At 41.2% G+C, this 17,571-nt stretch overlaps 1 protein-coding gene across 3 annotated transcripts; it reads right to left on the bottom strand.

Moving 5' to 3' along the window:
* Positions 1-375: 375 nt before the first annotated feature.
* sdhaf3 (succinate dehydrogenase complex assembly factor 3) lies at positions 376-15,902 on the bottom strand. 3 transcript variants are annotated; one of them, XM_066675371.1, is made up of 4 exons: positions 15,730-15,897; positions 15,339-15,568; positions 3,842-4,032; positions 376-689 (listed from the first exon to the last, which is right to left on the bottom strand). In XM_066675371.1, the coding sequence occupies exons 2-4, from the start codon at positions 15,513-15,515 to the stop codon at positions 686-688; spliced, it is 372 nt and encodes a 123-aa protein (XP_066531468.1). In that variant the 5' UTR covers positions 15,516-15,568; positions 15,730-15,897; the 3' UTR covers positions 376-685. The 3 variants fall into 3 exon arrangements, with proteins under 3 accessions (XP_066531468.1, XP_066531466.1, XP_066531467.1); XM_066675369.1 differs by lacking the exon at positions 376-689 and adding an exon at positions 2,760-3,766 and having other exon boundaries at positions 15,730-15,902; XM_066675370.1 differs by lacking the exon at positions 376-689 and having other exon boundaries at positions 2,760-4,032; positions 15,730-15,895.
* Between the last annotated feature and the right edge of the window lie 1,669 nt (positions 15,903-17,571).

Here is a 17,571-nt window from a genome sequence, read left to right on the forward strand (position 1 = left end):
TTTTAAAATGTCCTTCCTTTCTAAACGCTCTATAAGTTCTGTTTTTATCAGGTCTCTATTTTACACCATTATTTTACAAATTGTTCCATAGTTATGTTATTATCTCTGTATATTTAATATTAAAATAAAGCATTTCACTGTTAGTTGTACATGACTATGTTTGTGACAAATAAACGTTGAATTAATTCAAATGGCAGTGTCCCAAACTTTCGCCTAACTTGCACATCTGAGATACTGTTTGTAATATTTGTATTGGACATAATAATATTGTAATATTTGTACATCCCTGTCACAATTGCACACATAGATCATTTGCACAACTCCATTTATAAAGTGTCATGTCTCATAAAATCTAGTAAGAAAGCTGCAAACTTTGTCTCCTTGTATCTTGTTGTTGCTTGTGCCCGTGTTGGCTTCTTTGGGAGTATTGCCCAAGGACTCTTATTGGTGTAGCGTGTGTGCCCGAGCTGGAAAACAAACCGTGGCACTGCTTTCTGCACTTACCCACTGCTCTGTACCACCCATGTACCATCCCGTAGTGGCACAACACAGATGTGGCAGAGAAATATTCAGCTGAAAATCCACTGGAGTATTAATTTAAGGCTCTTTCCGTGAAGTGAACTTGAACAGGTGTTTGGCTGCTGCGATGGAGAATGGAAGCTTGTTGTTGCAGCCGGCTGCTCTCTCACCTACACAGATCATTATCATTTTACTGGAGATGTTAAGAGCCAAGCAAAAGTATGAACACTGAATTGTTATCAACAAAACTCAACCACCTCCCCATGTAAGTGCCTCTATTCAACATAACGACATAATTCTGCTTCGTGTACCATTTAAAGTGGAGCCTATTATCTGCGTGGGGCCGCAGTCACATCGGTAATCACTGTGGTATCATACTGTGTGAATCATACTGCGCAATGGAGCGTATGCTGAATCTTCTGTGTATGCATACACACACACACTCACACAAAAAGAAACAACCCTGACGACCAATTTGCATTAGCATGAACACAGCCAGGTTGGTGTGTTTGCCACAGTGGTGTTTAATGCAGTGTTGATGAACGCTCAGTTCAGAGGAAACGTTTCCTCTGATTGTGCCTGACGCCTCGAACACGGTAAAGCTCTGAGAGCAGTGAGTTTATAGGCAAAGCTTAGGCATCGTCAGTGCCTAACTAGGTTTCCCTTTTCAGGCACTCTAATAATTCTGTTAAAGGTAAAGACACATTATTGACTTAAGCTTTTAGTTTTTTCGCCTCCCTGGAGATTGTTAAATACCTCCTGACATCAGTGTTAACTGTTAACCTGTCTGCAAACATTTCCTGGAAAGTCACATGGTGAATAAAGCCATATGTTTCCCATCTGTCCCAGAAATGCAGAACAGTATTCATAATAAAAACAGTAGTATTAATAACATTAATAATAATCAGGACCGTGTCTTGTGTGTGTGGATGCAGGATACTCACTGAGTGACTGATTGACCGAGTGACTCTCACTAACTGACTCACCACTCAATTCTGCATCACACAAGTGGCCATTCACAGCTGGGGGAGGAGGGAACTATGAAGAGTGACTTGCAACGCACTCGCCCTGGACTAGTTTCAGCAAACCAATCAGCTAACAATGCTGGAGCACAATATGCAACATTTGTAAATAAGTGTTTTATCTACCTCTACAGGTTCATTTATACTCCCTTTACATACGGAATACATTTGTTTCAAAAGTTGTAGGCCTCACTGCTCATATACATCTGTGTGTCCTTTACTTTGGCATGGATGTTAAACAATACTTCCACTAGAGGGCGGTTCAGAGTCAAAAGCTTCTGACAACAACAACAAACATGGCGACAGCTGAGGTGGTGCTAATAATATAACATTACTTACTACATAAAAAGGTGAAAGAGGCAGCGGTTTGAAATGGCGGTGGTCTGTGAGGCCCTTAAAGGCTAAGCACCAGCGATATGAAAGTGTCAAACAAATAAATACAGTGGAATTTGAGTTCCTAACTTGTGTTTATTGATCGTCAGAAAACATGTTATTTCTTACTAATTCAAGGAATAAGGTTTAAAAGACCGTTGTCCCCCCCTCCGTAGATGGTGGACAACAACTCTAGAAGCTGCACTTAATTTAATGCAAAATGATGAAAAGGTGTGTTGTTTTTGGCTGCAATCATTCAATGTACAGTGGGACATCTGTGCACAAATGGCCCAAAGATCCCAAAATATCCAGAAAATGGACTAAATTTGTCCACTTTAAACGGGCACTTTGGAAAGGACCATCCGCTCACTCCGTTATCTGTAGCTCGTTTCACTGGCGCTTTTCCAAAAATATGGGCATGTAAGGACACCAACGAAAGGTGTTCAAGAGCCTCTGTAACATGGAGGTAAACAGGGTAAGGACACTCACTTCGCCTGTTTTAGTTGGTGTTAGTTAACGTTAGCTTGACTCGCTAAACTCGGTGGCTCAGATTATACTCGGCTACGTAGCTGCATTACGGAGGTTTATAGTGTCGGATGAATTCGAGTTCGACTTCGATCACATTTACAAGAATAACGGTACCTCTACATTTGAGTTTAGCTTATTGCTAGGCTATTGTCATGAATAATGTTGGTTATTTAGCTAGATACTGTCATAACAGTCAGCCATAACGGTGTTTTACCGCGCCGTTGTTCAGCTGTTGTCCACCAGTGACGTCACGGTTGCGTTCAAGAATTTCCGTAGCGAGCTCGGGGTTTTTCCGTCAATTTAATAAAATTGTCAGTTTTAAAGCAAATTAAGCAGCTATTTTCATTTTAATTCTTACTTATATCTGTCAGTAACTACAATAATGTGAAATACTCATGGAGGTCCATTAAGTGGTGCTTAGCCTTTAAACACTTTGCCTCATGTAGACAGTCATCTTCTCCCTTATTTTTTGCGCTTGAACTAAAGCCTGCACTGTCCCCATGATTTCCATTGGTACTATTCGTCCTGTCCATAACTTTAAACTTTCAAAGAATGTGCACAAATACAGACAAAATTAACCCAAAGTAAGGACAGAAGGAGCCATAAGGCATAAAAGAGCCTCAGGCCTGCTGTTGTTTTACAACTGTGAGCTATCAACTTTCTTTTTGTTTTTGTTAGCAATGTAGCTATTAGCATTGTATCTAGCTGGCTATCACAATAAAGTCCAGTTGCATCCCCTGCAATAACAGATGGAAACAGTTTGCAAGATCAAAGTGAACACTAAATATTATGGTTTTAAAAGGTTTCACATTTTAAAGTAGTCTACCGCCATGAATCATAAACAACTTAGACATATTTGTGGGGTTTATAAAAGGAGGCGTGTCAGTTTGCAGTGATGTCTGCTGCTAAAGTCAACACTGAACAGCCCTCAAAACGTTCTCAAAAAGATCCTACCTAGACATAATGATAATAATAAACAATAATAATAATACTGTAAATGAGAAGTGTAATAAATTATATAGAGAAATATGTTCAGTGCTCTTCTGTCACCCAAAGACTTCACCAGTGGTTGCACTGTTTAAAATGGAAGGACTGTAATTGATCAGGAGAAAAAGAGAATCCAGAGAGGGGCCTTGAACTCAGCACATGTCAGAGGACTAATATAACTACTCCTCAATAGCAGCTGGTGTGGGGAGAAATACAATATTTAAGTCCCCGCATGTCCCAGTGGGATGATTTCAGAGATGATGCGCAGCCTCCTCGCCACTTTCCCCCTGCTTCTGCTGCACAGTAAAATGTCCACTCTATTCCCAAATGAATAAAACCTAGGACATGAACAGAGTTTTTGCAGATTGTAACTGTAATATATTCATCATAAGACATTATACACCAATCCTCACTTCTGTGGACTGTCTTCTTGAATGTGGAACTGTCTGTTGGGTTTGGTGGACTCCAGCATCAGTTCATACAGCTGTCCAATCTGCTCATCCTGGAAGTGTCTGAGCTTCTGTTCGGGAAGATCAGCCCCAAGCGCAAGCTTCTCGTTTCCCACTGCTTCCAGCACCTGAGTCTGTAGTGTGTCCCTGTAACTCTGTAAAAAGGGAAATGGGAATAAAAGTGAGTGATACCTGAGTTATTGCAATACCCTCCCCTTTTCCATAAAGGAACACAATTTTGAATCTGTGACCTGCTTTGTTCAAAACACCACAAGGATCAAACCTTTTCTCCTGGGTTATCACTTAAGATACACACGGTTTTGTCCCAAAAGTCACATTAATTATATTACATCTTTGAGCCAGTGGCAGGTCCAGACCTTTCAATAAATATATTACCACTGTCTACAGAAATCCTCGTAGTTCGTCGTGAAATTTCAACACAGTGTAACTCTCAAAGTAACTGGAAAAGAAAAAACTCCAACTGCACTGCTGTGTCTGATCCACTCGTACCAGAGCAACACACATTCATACATCCCCACCCCTTCAGTGTCCCTGAAGCACTGAGAACCATCCACCACCCGAATCAAACCTGCTCTGTGGTGGTTCTGACCATTGAAGAGCTGGATGAAATGGGAATAAGAAAGTATGCAGAGCAATGGGTTGACAACAGTCTGTATCTGTAGAACTACAAAGTGCTGCTGTGGACAGTGGAGCTGAGAGAATGGACAGTGAGTATAAAAACAAGGAAGGTGTTCCTAAACCAGAGTTTGTCCGGTTTACATTAAAATGACTTTGTATCTCCACTCTGTTCGTTTGATCAGCGCCACTGACCAGACAGGAGCACTTTGTAGTTCTGCAACTACAGAATGTAGTCCACCTGTTGCTGTGCATACACTGCTTACAGCCTTTTACCCTGTTCTTCATTGGATCAAGGCAAGGCAAGTTTATTTATAGAGCACCTTTCATACAAGAGCAATTCAAAGTGTTTTACAGAGTAAAAGAAAACAAGATAAAAATGATTAAAACTATTTAAAATGATACGATAAAAGAACTAAAGTGCCGTTACAGAATAAAAAGTGCAGAGTGTTTTAAACCGAGCTGTAGCTGCTCAAACAGGAATGTTTTCAGTCTTGATTTAAAAGTGTCTAAAGTCAGGGCTCTTCTAATGTTCTCAGTCTGGTTCCATTTAAGAGCAGCGCCGGAGCTAAACGCTGCTTCTCCATGTTTAGTTTTGACCTGAGGCAGGACTAACTCTAGTTCCTAAAGATCTGAGAGCTCTGCTCGGCTCATATCTCTGTAGCAGATCTGATAAATACACTGGTCCTACCCCATTTAGACATTTATAGAGCAGTAATAACACCTTAAAGTCTATTCTGTAACAGACTGGTCTCCAGTGTAAGGATCTGAGGATGGGGGGGTGATGTGATCTCTTATTTTGCTCCGAGTGAGACTCTGGCAGTTGTATTTTGAATCAGCTGAAGTTGTTTAATGGTCTTTTGTGGACGTCCAGCTAAGAGACCATCACAGTAATCAATCACTGCTAGAAATAAAGGCATGGATAAGTTTCTCCAGCTCTGGTTTAGTCAGAAAAACTCTTACTGATGTTCTTAAGACGGTAAAATGCTGATCTAGTAACTGTTTTAACATGAGACTAAAACTGAGATCTGAGTCCATTAATACACCAAGGTTGCGAGCCAGTTCTTTAGATTTGAGGGCTCTCGAGTCCAGATACGTAGACAATCTTTGTCTCTCAGTGCTGTTCCCAAATAGAATAATCTCAATTGTATTTTATTCGGCTTCAGAAAGTTGTGTCCCATCCAGTTAGTGATATGTTTAAGGCACTTGCTTAATGAGTCAACTGGGCCAGAGTCGTTTGGGGACAGGGCCATGTAAATCTGAGTATGATCTGCACAGCTGTGATAGAAACAGCCCATAGTCCTGGAGGAAGCATGTATAAATTAAATAAAAGTGGACCAAGAATAGAACCCTGGGGGACACCACAGGTCACTGGCATGTTCTCAGAAATATTATTATCTATTTCTACAAAGTAGTTCCTGCCTCCCAAGTATGAAACCAACCACTTCAGGACTGTTCCTGAGAGTCCAGCCCAGTTTCCAACTCTGTCTGTAAGAATCTTATGGTCAATGGTATAAAAGGCAGCACTGAGGTCATGAACTAATAAAAGAGGTATATTTCCAGCCTCTGTACTTAAGCGAATGTCATTAATTACCTTAATTAGAGCAGCCTCAGTGCTGTGATTAGATCAGAACCCGGACTGGAATTTGTCTAGACTGCTGTTTAAGGAAAAGAAGCTAGTGATTTGCCTGAAAACTACTTTCTAAATTATTTTTTTTTAAAAAGAGGCTTTACAACTGCAGTTTTTAATCCATTCAGGCTCGTTCTGTATTGTTTTGTGTTCTGTGTTTGCTCTGTTTATGTCTTTCACTCCCTCCCCATCGCTTGGTGAATAGCTGGTTTGCTAGCTCGCTCACTAACAGCTCCTAAGCTTTTGCTCACCAGTCTCTTCGACTGAGGAGGCGTGGCTATAACCTTGTGACTGGTCAGGGTAATAGGGTATTGTTACCCTATCGGCTATTAGTTTCTATGCAGTTCTTACAGTTGTTATTGGCCGTTGTTGATAACAGGCTCTTTATAACCAGTCCCAATCTGTCTTTATGACCCATGAAGCTGTTACTTGTGTAAGTAGTGCTGATAATACTCAGAAAAATGGTAATTTATCACAATAACTTTAATTCATAGTCCTATTGCCCACCCCTTGCTTTGGAGTGAAACACAGAAAAAAAAACAGCACTCAGCTGTAATGGTGCAATAGAGCTTCTTTCAGAAGGAATAAGAACAAGGCTTGATAGATGGTCATCACTTAAATATGCCAGTGCTGAGTGCCACTGCTGGACACACACTCTTACAAACATGTCACGGACACCCGGGAGAATCCATCTCACTGAATCAGAATTGATTTACCATTAAAGATCCCTGGGATATTTATTTATTTATTTATTTGCTGTTCAAAGATTTTACTGATTGCCATGAAGTGCAGCAAGACATTGCGGGGCTTGAAGGTCAAGCAGAGATGGGGCGGGGTTGTGGGGGTTCGTTAAGGCATAATGGAGGTCAGAACCCAAATGTGACCCACTCCTCTCATGTCACGAGCTTAAATTGCTTCCTCAATAGAGCAATCACTGCCCACGAGTCCCCACATCTACACACGCCTTACAGAGCACGGCAAGCACTTCTCCTCCCAATCAGAACAACACTACAAGCAGAAGAGCATCTCTTTACCAGGGTCTGTCCACTGCAAAGACACGGGGCTGTTATTTCCACCCGTACAAGACTAGGCTCTTGTCTCTTTGAAAGGGGAGAGACATATAAAAGCCATAGTAATGTTTCAAAGGCAAATCTGAATCGCTGTTAAAATCGGCTCAAATAACACATTGGTTAGCTCTAGTTACTGAATATCTCCACTGAGAGACAGGGCTTTTCTCACTTCCTGTTTCATCTATGAGCTGTTTATGATTTAAAGACAGGACCTTCCCTAAATACAGACACCGTATTTAGTGTAAGCTTTCTCAGTCATTTCACGAGTGGGCTGTCTCCTGCTGTATAACATCTCTGGCTCCATTTTTGCAGGAGGAATCAATGGACATCATCAATTCACTGAGGTTTTTTTTATGCATTCGGAAGCTAAGCAACTGATTTAAATAAAAGCCTGAAATGTGTCCCTGCTGATCACATCAGATGTGTGTGAAACGTGGCCTGGCTCTCACAGTCCACTCCTACTTTAATCAGTTTTTATGGTGTTTTCCGCTGGTTTTTTTTTTTTTTTCTTGGTACTTCACGCTTCCTCTCTACTTTCATTCCCTTAAAACCAAAATTCATAAAAAACAGCATTACCCTAATCCACATATTTCAGTAACACACACACACCCGCTACGCACTCATGATTCAACGCTGACGTCAATCCTCATAAAAACACACAGAGCAGACCAAATGCTAAAAAAAACATCACACAAATCCAGATGACCATATTCGTGAAAGAGGAGTTTAAACTTAGTGCTGGATATCTGTTCATTTTATTGTATTATTTTAGATTAATTTTAATTTGCCATCTAGCCATGGTTATTTCTATCAAAAGTCTTTTTTCATTACACTTACATAGCGCCTTTCTAGACACCCAAGGACGCTTTACAATCCACACTGCTCAGAACGCTCAATCCACACACACACACTGGCAAGAAGCAGCAGCCAAACACACACCGCACTCTCGATCAGGAACGACCGTCCACCTGGAGGCCTGCGTCGGGCACTAGGGTTTCACCCAGGACAGAGCGCCAATCCATATCTGGGCTCATACACATTCACTCACACACCAGGACATTTTTTTATTAAAGAAGCCAATTCACCTACTCTCCATGTTTTTGGACTGTGGGAGGAAACCAGAGCCCCCGGAGGAAACCCACGCAGACACCGGGAGAACATGGAAACTCCACCCAGACGGGACTTGAACCCAAGATCCCAGCGCTGGGAGGCGAACGTGCTATCCACTAAGCCCCTGTGCACAAGTTAACATTGATAACTTGTTTCAGACAGAATTTCTTGGTCTTGGAAAGCATTATGGAATAAAATCTTGAGAGTCAGACTTGAACAGGAAGATCTCAGTGTGTGTTCTGCTCAGACCAACATTTCAGGCTGATTCAAAGTTTTATTCTTAATTTTAAAGAAGAAGAATATCCAAATGTGTCATATTTATAGAGTCACTGTTGTGGCTGTAAGCCAGCTACCTACATCAAAATAAAGGTGAAAAACTTTAGTGTGAATCTTGTAGATATTAACAACAGTAAAACGTGGTTATTTCCTTAATTCAACAAATAAAAACGTGTATAAATTTGATTTAAAGTTAATAGCAGCCCAACTAATAAAGGACGTGGCTGTGGTGTGTTAGTGTGTGTTGTGCTGGTACAAGTGGATCAGACACATGCAGTGCTCCTGGAGTTTTAAAACTTAAAAATCGAATCTCATCGGACACTTCATAAGTCAGCACAGGCTCTTTCAATAAAACCTCAGCAGACAAACAGATACAGACGAATCAAAACTACAGAGGAATTATGAAAGGAAAGGTACAATGAGCTCATTCATAAAAATAACAAAAAGAAAACCCTGAAGTCATCCATCTGGCCATTCATTGAACATCTTCAGATTTGGATGCAATTCAATTCTGGAAGCAACAAGCCATTTGTCTGAGAGTCTTCCTTCCCTACATAATGTAATTACACTGAACATTTGCCAAGCAGCTATATTTTAAGAATTGAAGGGATTGCTCAAAGGCAGGCTCTCTCCGGTGCAGTTCATGAACTGAATATAAAGGATCTGTGTTTGTCGTGATGTAATCAAACAGCCCATTTTGTTCTTGTCTGGAGTACACTGGCTTTCCCAAGGGCAAAGTACTTAAACAGCTCTTTCAAGTCCACACCCTCCACTATAAACACAAACAGCAAAGGGCCATCTACTGAAGAGACGCTGTGCTGCTTTACTAACATCTGACATGATGTTGTAGATAATGATGCTCAGGAGCTTTTTACTGGTTCTGCATCCTAGAGCTTCAGGAGAGCTTTGTTTGCTCAGATAATTAAAGAACTGCTTCTCTAAAGAAAAAAAAACAAAAAAAACACCACACTAACACACCACCATTACGTCAGTGTCACTGCAGCGCTGAGAACGATCCATCGCCCGAATCATATCAACATGTTGGTGGTCCTTTGGAGATCCTCACCACTGCAGAGGATGAAAGGGCCTAACAAAGTATGCAGAGCAACAGGTGAACTACAGTCTGTAATTGTAGAACTACAACATGAAAAAATTTGGCCAGTGAAGCTGATAAAATGGACAATGAGTGTAGAAACAAGATGGTCATTTTAATGCTAGGGCTGATCAGTGTACATTGACAAAAACAATCCACCAAACATGTCATTTGACCAGGGGTACGACTAAACAATAGCACAACAGAGACCCACACAGACACAGGGAGAACACACCACACTCCTTACAGACAGTCACCCGGAGGAAACCCACGCAGACACAGGGAGAACACACCACACTCCTCACAGACAGTCACCCGGAGGAAACCCACGCAGACACAGGGAGAACACACCACACTCCTCACAGACAGTCACCCGGAGCGGAACTCGAACCCACAACCTCCAGGCCCGACACCCACCCCCTCACCCCTAGACATGAGCTTCCCTAGTCGTCTGCTGCTAGAATTTTTTAAGCTTTGAGCATAGTTTGAGCTATGGGCCTTTTGCTGCAGTGGATTAGAACCCATTTAGAGCCAATCAGCTAATGTTCCTTCTGATTGTCGGAGGCAGTAATGTAGTCAGTCACCCAGCTCCATTTCACATGACCCCAGCCCTACTCCTACATTAGTGTCCAAGGAGATGGTCCTGCCTTTCCCTTTACCTCTCTCTCTCTGATCAACATCGCTCTCTCTTTCTTGACATCCCTCACTCCAACTTTCTCTCCTCTTCACTGTTCTTGCTCTCACGCTCCCCCTCTCTCTTTTTCCCTGGGGGAAGCTTGTCCACTGCAATGTGGCCGATTTATTAGGCGAGGAGAAGTCCCATGGGCCCTCTACAGTAACTGGATTAGAGCGAACACTCAGTGCTCCTAATCACATTTCCAGACTCGCTCTACGTCTGCTCCTGGCTCCACCGCCCTTCCGTACACTCTTCCCTTTCCTTTCTTTCCCCCTCTTTCTTTTACTGTGGAGTGCTCTGCAAGTTGAGATGGAGTGGTGATTCACCCACTCCTTAATGAACCAATGGAAGTGGCCAGTGCACCCGACCCTTACTACAATTATTCTTGGCATGAATCCCCTTCCATTGTCCATTTACAGATGCTAACAGTTCAGAGAGGTTTTTGCGAAAGCCACTGTAAGTCTCTTGGCCGTTTTTTTATCTCTCAAACAGGCTCTTATCTCTTTGAATGAGGAGCGATATTTACACACAAAATTAAAGCTAGTCTAATATTTCGAAGCCTGGTGAATTCTGCCAGAATCGACATGAATAGTTTATAGGTTTGGTTTCGTGCTCTGTTCACTGTGCATTAGCATATCTCCACGGCGCTGGAGGGCTTCTTACACTTGTGACATTTTGTTTACAGGCCTTAATTAAGTTAATCGTTTCCCAACTGCTTTAAACCAATGACATTTCTCCTCCTTAATAACATCTGTAGAATTTCAGACAGCAGCATTTAGGAGTTAGCCCGATACTTTAGTTTGGGCTGAAGTCATTTAAACTCATGGTTATCCCCTCCACCGATTCCACTTCAACAAATCATAGTTAACAGGTTGTATAGGACCTGAACTTTTCATTCCACCTATAATTCACTATATCAAACGTCCAAGGGTTCCGAAATTTACATTCAAATTGTGCTTAGAAAATATTTTAAGACCTACCTTTAAACGCCTACTTGTCTATTTGCTTGACATCATAAGCAAAAATCAAAACAAAACAGCCCAGAAGTCAGAATATTAACTGTGGACATCCGCAACATATTTGTGAGCAATATTCAAATACCAGAAGTTGAACGTACTTCGGTGTGAAAAATACAGATCAATCCAAGAACAACAGCAACTATCATTGTGAAGTTGTAAGAGGAAACAGGTACAAAACTATGTTAAAGGCTAAGCACCAGCGATATGAAAGTGTCAAACAAATAAATACAGTGGAGTTTGAGTTCCTAACTTGTGTTTATTGATTGTCAGAAAACATGTTATTTCTTACTAATTGAAGGAATAAGGTTTAAAAGACCGTTGGTCCCCCCCCCCCCCAAACGGTGTTGGGAAACTCTAATAGGCGTCTTGTCTGTGACGTAGATGGTGGACAACAACTCTAGAAGCTGCACTTAATTTAATGCAAAATGACGAAAAGGTGTGTTGTTTTTGGCTGCAATCATTCAATGTACAGTGGGACATCTGTGCACAAATGGCCCAAAGATCCCAAAATATCCAGAAAATGGACTAAATTTGTCCACTTTAAACGGGCACTTTGGAAAGGACCCTCCGCTCACTCCGTTATCTGTAGCTCATTTCACTGGCGCTTTTCCAACAATATGGGCATGTAAGGACACCAACGAAAGGGGTTCAAGAGCCTCTGTAACATGGAGGTAAACAGGGTAAGGACACTCACTTCGCCTGTTTTAGTTGGTGTTAGTTAACGTTAGCTTGACTCGCTAAACTCGGTGTCTCAGATTATACTCGACTACGTAGCTGCATTACGGAGGTTTATAGTGTCGGATGAATTCGAGTTCGACTTCGATCACATTTACAAGAATAACGGTCCCTCTACATTTGAGTTTAGCTTATTGCTAGGCTATTGTCATGAATAATGTTGGTTATTTAGCTAGATACTGTCATAACGGTGTTTTACCGCGGCGTTGTTCAGCTGTTGTCCACCAGTGACGTCACGGTCGCGTTCAAGAATTTCCGTAGCGAGCTCAGGGACCTCTAAATGAACAATGACCCCAAGGCTTGGGGACAAGGTAATGGACCTCAAACCCACAGAACATTTCAGGGCAGACCTGAAAAAACATGAGCCAGGAAGATCCATCCGTCAGGAGGCAGAGGCAAACATTCCTGAAACGTAATGTGAGAGGCTTGTGAAAGACAGTGCTACCAAATACTACCTATATACGTAAACTTCTGAGCCACTGGGAGCGTGACGAAATGTATTAGCCGTGTTAAGCTGAACAAACAAAAATAAAAAATGATTGTCGCTAGTACTTCTGACATATCACTACAGCAGAGCCCCTAACTGAGCTAAGGACTAGGTCAGAGCACTAGGATTAAATGTCAGTAATTGTAAAAACGCACGTGGCTAAGGTTTATATAAACAGACCACATTAGCTCTATAATTGCAGCCTGTATATTTAACATCTCCTGACCCTCTCTATGTAACACACTGGCTCTGAAAATCTAACCAAATACAGATTTAAACCGCTGTGCCCTCCTCAGACAAAGCCTCCGTCACCGAGACGCGAACAATGACTGTCGAGCAGATTGTCACAAGCGGCTATTTACGTGCCCAACTGTGAAACTAATGGATGAAATTGAGTGGAAAACTGAAAAGTTCCTCCCTTGCTGCCTCCTCTCCATTTATAGTGACAGAGGCCGTGAGGGCCAATCTCCATGACTCTTCTTTTAATCAAACACCTTCATTAGTGTAATTAAGAACAGGTGGGCCATTTCTGTTTTCTGCCACCACTGACGCTGCAGAATCAAGGTCATAAGCTGCAACAGCCTTAGAGTAAAGTGCGTAAATGAGAGACCACCCTTAATCTGTAATTTCCAGCTAAAATGGCCATTAAGCGATACACTTTTCAGGAGCTATTTCTGAAGACATTGGATAATTTATAATTAAGGGGGAAATTGCAAGTAAATAATTGAGTTTTCTTGCCCAAGGCTAAGAAATATTAAAAGCTACAAAGAAACTGGGAACTCCTAACAACCGTGCAAGACCGGATCCATCCTCATCAGATAAACTGCCTTTAAGGTTTTAGCAACCCACTCGCTTCAGATCTCAACAAAATCCACAGCTGTTTGTGTCCATACTTCCACTTTTTAGAAGAACAACCCAGCACTGATGGAAATGGTGAAACAGAAAAGGAAACTGACACAAAAGAAGTCAAACAAAGCAGCTGCTGGTGTTTCTCAGAAAAGGACTGAGACTTCAATGTAACTGAACGTGCTTGGGATTTCTTGGATGTTGAGAAAGTGGCACCGACTTCTAAATCTCAACCAGTGAGGGGTGGAGGAATATCGCTGCAGACGAAAAACAAAGTGAGTCTTTCAGAACTGGTGAAAGTAAAAAGAGAGGATGTGGTAAATAAAGAGAAATATTAAAGGCTGTTGAGACTTTCCTGTGGTTTTTCCCTGATGCTGAAAAGTGAAAACCTCTTGAGTCTTGTGTGTTCATTAACGTGATTTATTATTAACAATCGCTTATTTTATTTTTGATTTCTGAAATATAGTGTTATGAGTTTGAACAGTGCAATATAAGCAATGTTCCACCGAGTGATTGATTGATTCAAAATGTCATCACTCTCTAAAAACAAACGTATTTCCAAAATAGTAACTTTACAGGAGAATAAACCTTCTTAACTTTCACCGGAAACCAATGTAAAAAGCTTTTATACCAAGTCATATTTTAGCATTCCTATTGGTTCATTCATAATGACATTTTCACACAATATGAAGCACAGTTGTAGTAAACTAAAAACCGACAAAAAATAGAGATATATTTTTCTAATCTCACTATCTTTCTGCTCATGACTGAGTGACATCCTCGGCTTCATGTCGTCTTTAGATGCTCAGTATGTGATTTTGCAAACACTACACAATTAAACAAAGTAAAGCCAGCCCCAGTTGGATGTGTACCCCTAGTGAACTTTTATGGCTGTAAATACACTAATTCAAATCTGTGATTATGCCACTGTTTGATAAGTTGGAATGGAAAATTCCTACAAAATGCTGGTAAAATAAGGACCTGGCTCTTTGTACATTTCAAGACAAATTATAAATGTAGCACAGATACGTAGCAGCGTAAGGAAAGTTTTTGAAGCTCATCGTGTGGTGCATGCTGACACCATGTGGTTGGTCAGGACCCTCACAAGACCACTATACTACATTTATTATATGGGTTGTAATATAATTCTCAGTGCTGCAGTGACACTAACGTGGTGGTGGTCTGTTAGTGTGTGTTGTGTTGGTACGAGTGGATCAGACACAGCAGTGCTGCTGGAGTTTTTAAAGCCCTTAGTGTCACTGCTGGACTGAGAACAGTCCACCGACCAAAAACACCCAGCCGACAGCGTCCTGTGTCACCGATGAAGGACTAGAGGACGACCGACACACACTGTGCAGCGACAGATGAGCTACTGTCTCTGACTCTACATCTACAAGGTGGACCAACGAGGGAGGAGTGTCTCAGAGTGGACAGAGAGTGGACACAGGGTTTAAAAACTCCAGCAGTGACTGCTGTGTCTGATCCACTCTACACCAGCACAACACACACTAACACACCTGTGGTCCTATGAGGGTCCCCCATCATTGAAGAACAGAGTGAAAGGGGGCCAATGAATGATAAATGTACTACTTAAATATATTAGTATATAGCACTGTTGCCCTCTATGTAGGGTTCGAATCCCAGTTTGGGCAGCAACACCTCAACCTTTAGTCTTTGGGCTAGACCCCTAACACCGCATGCCTTTACCTACGTTATATCCATTGTGGACACAGATGTGCATGGTTTTATATAGAATTGTATAATTTCACATTTCACACACTGCCTCATTTTGGTGAAACAGGTGTTTCTCTGTTTAGTTATTGGTTCAGACACAAAAGAAAATCTCAAAAAAGCTAGAACTCCAATACGCAACATAACCTTACCTCCCATTCCTTCATGAATATTGTGACTTCTTCTGGACCTGCAGATTTGTGTCTGCGAAACTCGTCTTTCACGTACTGGTCTCCGAGGACTCTCAGGTCAATGGGCATAAACCGATGTAGGAGTAAAATTCTCTTATAGAGCGACCTTACCCTGGAGATATGAGCTGAGCTGGCCATAGCAGTGGGAAATGTAAATGTACACAGAGACGGCTCGTATCCGCTGATGTTAGCTGAAATGAAAGAAATCTAGTTATAACCTGTAAAAAATATTATTTTTAAGAAACTCAAGCAAGGGTTTGTAAGCTCTAACCAAACACCAACCACAGGTGTAACATGTAAAAAAAGTTTATAATTGTTTAATAATTATATACGTTAGCTTGAAACTAAATACCTTTTTTGATGCCTCTGCAGCTTTTTAAACATTATAATATTCAATTAAAACCAGAATTAATACCGTACAACTCATTTAGAACGTGGAAAACATGATATATTTCGGACTACACACAAATTTCCCTCTTAACTCCTGTCCTTGCTCTGTACTCATAGTGATATTTTTCCCGCCCGTTTTCCAACAAGTCCCGCCTCCTGTGTTGTGATTGGCTACTTAGTTCACACCCAAGCTAAGTCATTTTTATGACAGAAAAAGTTCATTAAGCAAAACGTAAAACTAAATAATATATATTTATATAATTTATTCAAAATTCCTACATAGACAAAAATATATAGAAATACTATTTATAACGTTCATACTTATGTTGGTAACGGCCAGATCCGTGGTAACGTCAATGCTTTTCAAACACTCTCTGATTGGACGGAGCTGTTAAACATTCTGAGAATAGCCAATCACAGCGTGGCAGGCGGGACAAAACTGGCCATTCAGAGAGAGAGAGGGCAGGAGTTGTCAGAATACGGGTGGGAAAAGTAGCGTTTGTTTCTACGGTGGTGGTTTAACTCAGTAACCCGTTAGAGCGCTATTGCCCTCTTGTGTTCACTCCTGAGGTTTACAAAACCATATTGTTCCTTCCCCAGCAGTTTATCCAGAACAAGTGTGTGAGAGCCATTCTCTTAAAAAACATTACAACAATAAAAACGGTTGGTTCCCTTAAGAACATTTATTATTTGTAGGGTATTTTAAAACCCAGTCAACACACCCATGGACTGCACAGCTGTACAAGCATGTTTTGTCCAGCGGTTGTTTGTTAGCCCCACAGTCCGTGATTGGACCTGTATAGGTAATATATAGAGTCGATCTGGACACAGCTAGCCCATGTAAAATATCTTTGGATCTCTCTGTAATTACAGGAGCCCTAGCCAATGAGAAGTTAACTTATATCCCCTTCACTTCTGCACACATCTACAGACTTTGTAATCATGCCTATGAACGTTTCAATTTATTGTAAATTACTGTCAAATTTATTGATTTATTAAGTCATTATTGAGTATTTCTGTTGGGGCATTCATTATGAATTTTTGTCAATTATGTCAAAAATATCAGACATGGAGATATAAGTTTTTGTTCCAACAGAGATCATCTAATGAATAATTCACAACAGTGTTTATGATTTCTTCTTTTATTCTTCCCATACATGACCTTTGGGATCATTATTTAATTGGTGAAATGTGACGTCGATACACACTTCCCTGTATTTGCTCTATAGGGTTTGATTGTATCTCTAGCTGCAGAGCTCAGTCAGTTTACACACACCTGCTCACTGGGACACATACTTCTACACACCTCACAATTCCAGGTAAGTCTCCTTGCACACAGCAGTAGTCTTCAGAGAGAGTGTTAGAGTCTATCTCGTTTGGTCTGGATGTTCTCACTGTCAGACCTTGGTACATTTACAGGAGAAGGAACACACTATGAAAGTAAACTATCTAAACCTTAAAGGAATCCATTCTAATTCATTTTGCAGCATTTCTATTGGTGCATTATTCAGGACATGTTTGTACATTGGAATTGTCAGTTGCTGTGTTTAAATTGATGAAAAGAAATCCAAATTAAGGAGAAATATGGAGAAATTTATTCAGTAAGGTGTCCCTTTCATTGCTGTCAGTCATTGGGATCCACACAGACCACAGGGAGAGTGCCCTGTGCTGATTACTGCGGGTACTCCAAGCCTTCCTTTGAGGTCCCAGCCAAGTACTGACCGAACCCTGATGAGCTTCAGTGGATTTGCATGTTCTGACGTTCAGGGGCGATGGCTGCCTGCATCCCTCTAGGAGGGATCTG

The sequence above is a fragment of the Hoplias malabaricus genome, chromosome 6, assembly GCF_029633855.1.
Source record: "Hoplias malabaricus isolate fHopMal1 chromosome 6, fHopMal1.hap1, whole genome shotgun sequence".
NCBI lineage: Eukaryota > Metazoa > Chordata > Actinopteri > Characiformes > Erythrinidae > Hoplias > Hoplias malabaricus.

Excerpts from the sequence above, each read along its gene's own strand:
- sdhaf3 (XM_066675369.1), bottom strand. The coding sequence starts at position 15,515 with ATGGCCAGCTCAGCTCATATCTCCAGGGTAAGGTCGCTCTATAAGAGA. Across the intron at positions 4,033-15,338 it reads TATTCATGAAGGAATGGGAG|AGTTACAGGGACACACTACA; the intron begins GTAAGGTTATGT and ends CCCTTTTTACAG. Across the intron at positions 3,767-3,841 it reads CAAGAAGACAGTCCACAGAA|GTTTTATTCATTTGGGAATA; the intron begins GTGAGGATTGGT and ends TTCATGTCCTAG.